This window comes from Apodemus sylvaticus, chromosome 8, assembly GCF_947179515.1.
Source record: "Apodemus sylvaticus chromosome 8, mApoSyl1.1, whole genome shotgun sequence".
In the NCBI taxonomy this organism is placed as follows: Eukaryota; Metazoa; Chordata; class Mammalia; order Rodentia; family Muridae; genus Apodemus; species Apodemus sylvaticus.
The window spans coordinates 60577453-60583452 of NC_067479.1; the positions used below are offsets into that span (position 1 = coordinate 60577453).

The 6000-nt window shown below is 48.2% G+C and overlaps 1 protein-coding gene across 2 annotated transcripts in view; it reads left to right on the plus strand.

Annotated features, from left to right (window-relative positions):
* Positions 1 to 5022, plus strand: part of Dpysl2 (dihydropyrimidinase like 2) — a 107162-nt gene extending 102140 nt beyond the window's left edge. For both annotated transcript variants that reach the window (XM_052191125.1, XM_052191127.1), the window contains exons 13-14: positions 871 to 1036; positions 2553 to 5022. In XM_052191125.1, the coding sequence (XP_052047085.1) occupies positions 871 to 1036; positions 2553 to 2644 (258 nt within the window). In that variant the 3' untranslated portion in view covers positions 2645 to 5022. The remainder of the gene's footprint in view (positions 1 to 870; positions 1037 to 2552) is intronic.
* Positions 5023 to 6000: the final 978 nt, after the last annotated feature.

Below are 6000 nucleotides of genomic sequence, written 5' to 3' on the forward strand. Positions count from 1 at the left end.
GCCAAAGGATGGAGATAAAGTTACAAGGAGATGGAATATGATCTGTTGAAGATGTACATTGTGTTCAGGGCGTGGCGGATAGTGCATGGCTGGTGGTCAGGAACTGCGAGGGGGAGACGGGGTGGGGCTTTAAGGGAATTAAGAGAGGAGTGTGTCTCAAGTCAGGGTTTCTGTTCCTGCACAAACAGCATGACCAAGAAGCAAGTTGGGGAGAAAAGGTATCATTACCAAAGAAGTCAGAACTGGAACTCAAGCAGGTCAGGAAGCAGGAGCTGATGCAGAGGCCATGGAGGGATGTTACTTACTGGCTTGCTTCCCCTGGCTTGCTCAGCCTGCTTTCTTATAGAAACCTAGACTACCAGCCCAGGGATGGCACCACCCACAAGGGGCCCTCCCACCCTTGATCACTAATTGAGAAAATGCTGTACAGCTGGATCTCATGGAGGCATTTCTTCAGGGGAGTCTCCTTTATCTGGAATAACTCCAGCCCGTGTCAAGTTGGCACACAAAACCAGTCAGTACAAGTGGTATTGGGAAGACAGTTTCATCTTGAAAATGACATGAGACCCTCTTCACAGTATGATTGGTGGTGGTGGTGGGGAGCTTCTTGGAGGGTTCAAAAGTGATGTTGATGTGGTGGGAAAAGTTATAAGAAACCAGTTGAATAAGTCATAGGGGGGTTACCTTGGGAGAGCTTTTGGCCTGGGACTTTGGGGGCTGGTAGCACATCTGTTGTACCTGTCCATAATGGGGGCTGTATCCCCATGTAGCATAGGCCTGTCTTGGATACCTTTCCATCACACTAAGAAGATGCAGGGAAGATGTCCTCTGTAGATGTGATATAGGCTGTGGGGTGATTGTGTGTTTCAGCTGGCTGAGCTGAGAGGGGTCCCTCGTGGCCTGTATGACGGACCCGTATGTGAGGTGTCTGTGACACCCAAGACGGTCACTCCAGCCTCGTCAGCTAAGACATCCCCTGCCAAGCAGCAGGCGCCACCTGTTCGGAACCTGCACCAGTCTGGGTTCAGCTTGTCTGGTAAGGCCGCGGGTGGGGGTGGGGCTAAGGTTGGGGGTGGGGCTAGGTTTGGGGGTGGGGCGGGCCATTCCGGGTAGGTTCAGCAGGCCCTGTGGAGCCAGCCCAAGGCTTTCGGCTCTATTACTGCAGAAACTGAAAGACTGTAAATGACAACCGGGTTTCAGAATGTTCAGATAGGTTTTTGTGCTATGATGTGCCAAGACACCCACCCTGTGAGTGACCCCTTTTAGACGGAAGGGTCATTTCCTCATCTGTCACGTCCATTCTTAGAGTGGGGAGCCTGGAGTTTCAGCAGCCTCACCTCACTCAGGCCATCTGTGCACTGAGGCACAGCAGGGTTCCCTGTGACATCCACCGCAACACCCTCTCAGTGGAGAAAAGTAGATTTCTATCTTGGAAACATCCTGCCCCTCTTTCTCTTGGCCCACAACAGGGCCTTTCCACTCTCCCAGCTTCCTAAGCTTAGATAGATATCCAAAGTCCTGTGGCCCGTGAACAGCAAAGTTCGTTACACAGACTTTCCTTTTGTTGTCCCATCTGCTGGGCTTTAGATAATACCGTCTGTGCCCCTGATGAATGAGGAACACTTCAGGATGTTTTGGTTTGGGAGACAGGCCCTTAAGCCCTATCGTCCTAAAGTATGCGATCAGTCACAATGTGCATTACTGTATCATTCACACAGACAGCACAGGTCACCAGCCCATTGCGTAAAAAAAAGGATTGGGACTGGAAGCTGGTTTGCCTCTTTAAAAGCTGGAAAAATATGGAAATAATGAACTATGTTGTGACTAAGAGACCCAAGCACAAGCACAAAGTGTGGGCAGGGACAGATGGCTCAGCAGTTAAGAATGAAAACTCTGATCTTGTTGGGGACCCAAGTTTGTTCCCAGCACCCATGTCAGCTGCCTTACAACCGTTTAGAACTCTATCTCCAGGGGATCCAGCGCCCTCTTCTGGTATCCCCACGCACTGCACTTATGCTTATAGCCCCCCCATACACATAATTAAAAATAAAAATAAAATCTTAAAGAGTGGGCATGCAATGCATCTGTGTTTCATTATGCATATGACACAGTCTTCAAGGAGATTTGAGACAGTATTTTTAGTGCATCAAGTCTGACATCAAGTCAAGTGTGGAATCTTCCACTGGTCACATCCTGTCAACCCTCAGATAGTTTAGAGCATTTGGGGTTTGGGAGCTTCACATCCAGATTCGTTACCTGAACCACCCGTACTCCTTCCGAGTGAGAGGCATGGATCAGAAAAAACATATTCACTATTACTCGCATCGACCCTATACTTCCCCAGGGAGAGATTGCATGCAGGCCACAGGCAGGCCCTCCTACTTCCGGTAGTTTGAACTTCCTGTAGTTAGTGAGGTTTGGCTAAAGGGCTGGGGATATGTGTGCGGGGTTCAGCTTTTGCCCGAGGACTGTTCCTGGGCATACCGCAGGAGTCTGATTTTATTCTGAAGGCCCTCACCCTTGCTCTTTTTTGTCTCTTCCCCCTTTTTTAGGTGCTCAGATCGACGACAACATTCCCCGCCGCACTACCCAGCGCATTGTGGCGCCCCCTGGTGGCCGTGCCAACATCACCAGCCTGGGCTAAAGCCCCTAGGCCTGCAGGCCACGTGGGGACGGGGGAATGGGACACCTGAGGACATTCTGAGACTTCCTTCCTTCCATTTTTTTTTTTAAAGAGCCTGTGATAGTTGCTGTGGGCAGCCAGTTCCTGGGGCTTCCTCTTGGGCCCCCTGCACTGGGTCTCCCCTGGAGTTTCTGAATTCGCTCACCCAAGTCCCTACACAGTCATGAACACCACACCCAAGCTTAGCCACCCACCCCACACGGAGCTGCATCCAACATACAGACACGCGCCAAGCAGATGCCAGCAAGGGTGCCCCCGTCACATCCTTGGCCGTGCAGTCAGCACCTTCCTGTCATTGGGGAAGATTTAGTGAATTGCCCTGAGCTGCCTTCTTTTCTTTTTAAAAATTTTTAAATAAGGTTTTCTTTGTGGGACTAGGGAGGGGTGGGGAGGGTGGGAGTGTTTTTGTTTTTGTTTTTTTAAATACTAAATTGAAAGCCTGATTCAATATTAATCCTCGGGTCTTGAACTGGACATCCTAATGATGCAATTATGTAACCATTAAGCTGATTCCGAGGCTGGCAGGCTATGGCCGCCGCCCCTCTGGAAAGGTTCCATGTGTCTTCATTCCCCCATCCCTTACTCTTCCGGGTCAGCTGTTGAGAAGAGGCGGGTTTTCTTCATTGGCCTAGATTTTACGGCAGACTAGACCTTTTGAAGGTTCTCTACCATTTTCCTCCATCTCCCGTCTGTTCTGGCTTTTTCTTCTGCACTCTTGGAGAGATGTGGATGTTGGTCTCCTGGTTTGTGTTTCTTCGAGACAATGTTCTTTTTTTCTTGGCTTTCTGTCGGCTCTGAAAGCCACGCATCCCAATTTGGCCTCAGGCATAGCCTGAGCGGCCCCCAGTTTTGCCCCACACCCCAACCACAGTTTGTGTTGTCCGGGTTTCTGTAAGGATTGGTGCTATCTGATTCCCATCACTAGGAGGTGGCTGAGCTTGAAGCTTGCTGGACACAGGGATGGCCCAGATTATGTCACCAATATTGTCACATGTGGGCCCAGAATAGAGTCACATGTGGTGGAAAGATGAGGAGGAATTAAGTTGTAGAAGTGACAGTTTCCAGTCAAATCTGTAAACCCAGCCCTTAAGCTGGGACCAGTCTCCCTGTGGCGGAGCCAGCCAAGATGGGGCCATTCTCTCTGTGGAGGAGCCCTCCCAGCCTTCGCCAGGAAGTGTCTTTGGGGATTCTAGAACGTTGGGACTTATTGTGTGTGTGTGTGGGGGGGGGGGGGGTGGGGAACATTTTTTTTTTCTGTACAGTTATTTCAAAAGGTCTAAAATGATGAGGGAAGGTAGAAATCTGTGGGATAATTAGACTTCAAGTCTTTCACAAGAGGAACAACCCTGTTTTAGGAAACAGTATCTCATGGGAAGAAAACTATACAGTTGAATGCATGGCCCACTTAGAGATCTTGTGGCCTCTTAGAGACCATGTCACCTCGTATCTGTCACCCTTCCTCTTCCTGTCGTAGTGATAGGTTTTCAGTAGCTGGCTTCTTTCTGTGTTAGCTGACTTCTGTCATATTTCTTTCCAGATGTGTTTACAGGTCCCTGTAAGCAGCGTTAGGTCCGTAGCTGCTTGTGTGCAGCAGAGCATCAAAAATTAGTGATACTTTGGAGTGTCCACACGTTTTGTCTTTGGGGTTAAGGGTCGGGATTTGGGGTTTGTTGTTAATTTTTGTTTTAAAGGTAAATTGCACTTTTAAAAATTGGTTGACTTAATATATTTGCTTTTTTTTTTTCCTTATCTGCACTTAGAAAAGAAATTTGAACATCAGAAAACACTTTTTTTTTTTTTTTTGGTTTGGATTCTGAGAAACTTGCAGCTCTTCAGTATTCAGTCCCGATGTTGCTTGTAGGGGCGTGGCCCTTTCGGTTGTTCTCCATCATTTTCTTAAAAAACAAGACAAATGCAACAGTTTTAAACCTGAAGATTTCCGCAGTCCGTGTAAGCATGTTGGCCTGTTGGCTTGCTTTCTGTGTCTATTGAATGAATGTCATATGTAAATGCTAAACTAAGTCAACAGTGTCTCAGAACTGAATAACTGCAGTGACTTGATGCTCTAAATCATTGTAGGATTTACTGCTAGATGGTTTTTAACCCTTGAACCTGTGATTGTGACCCATGAGGGGGGGGACCTTTCAGTGCTAAAGCTGATCATGTGTGTAGCCAGAAAGGTACTTTTTTTTTTTTAATTTTTTGTTTTATTTTTTTGTAACCACTGTCTTAATGGCAAAATAATTATGGTAAAATACAAGTCTCGTGTTTATTATTCCTTAAGAAGTCTGTGTTATATTACCACGGAACACCCAATAAAGCAGAACGTGGTTGCTTCAGAGCTGTGTCTGTCTTGAGATTCCCATAGCTTGTCGGCTTCTCTCCTGAAGTGATGCATGGGGAAGCCCTGGATTGGCTTAGCCTTGGGCTTGGACCAGTCCAGGAGTGCTCGCCCCCATGCCACAGGTTCCCATGGCTACCCTGACTACGGGATGAAGTCTCAACCCATGCAATGCTGTACCTGGGGGAGGAGGACCACGGAGGCTGACCATCAGTGTCTTAACCCCATCCTGGAGAGGCAGCGAGCCTCCTGGAGTGCCAAGGCAAATCTGCACCTGGGGCTCGTGTGGGGCTGCAGGAGGCGAGGTGGGGTTTCAGTGCAGGTGCTGGGCTTACTTCTCGTTTCTTTACCCTGGGAAACACACCTTCTCACCACATGGGTGCAGGGGGGAAGAGATTGCCCAGAGTGTCCTGACAGCTCAGGGGAGGTGCTGTCAAACCAGGACCTCCGCTCAGGGTGGAGGATGGCGGTGTGCGTGAGGGCCATGCTGGGCTTCTGGCTATCGGTTTGCACTGTTTCTTGCTTTGGGTGGAATTGGTTCTGAATGAAGAAGGTGTGTGCTCTGGGCACTCTGTGTCTATCATACGTTAGGGCTGGTTTATCCCCCCCCCCCACCTCACAACATCTTATCATTGTCGTCACTATTTATTATTGTCCAAACTGTATATGAGGTAATGTGCAAAATTACACAAGCCCAGCAAACACCAAGCACTCAGGTACCTGAGGCAAGACTGGGTGACATAATGAGATCATTCCTTAAAAAAGCAAAAAACAAAACAAAATAAAACAAAGACAAAACAAAATAAAACAAGCCAACCAAAAAAAAAAGTGGAAAGAAAAAAAAAAGACAATGTTATCATTACAGCAAGGAGCTGGGAAACAAAAAGCAGGAGGCCCCAGGTGGCTTAGACCAAGAGAGAGCTGCTTGGATCCTTCACACACTTGGCATGACTTACTCTGGCCAGTTACAACACTG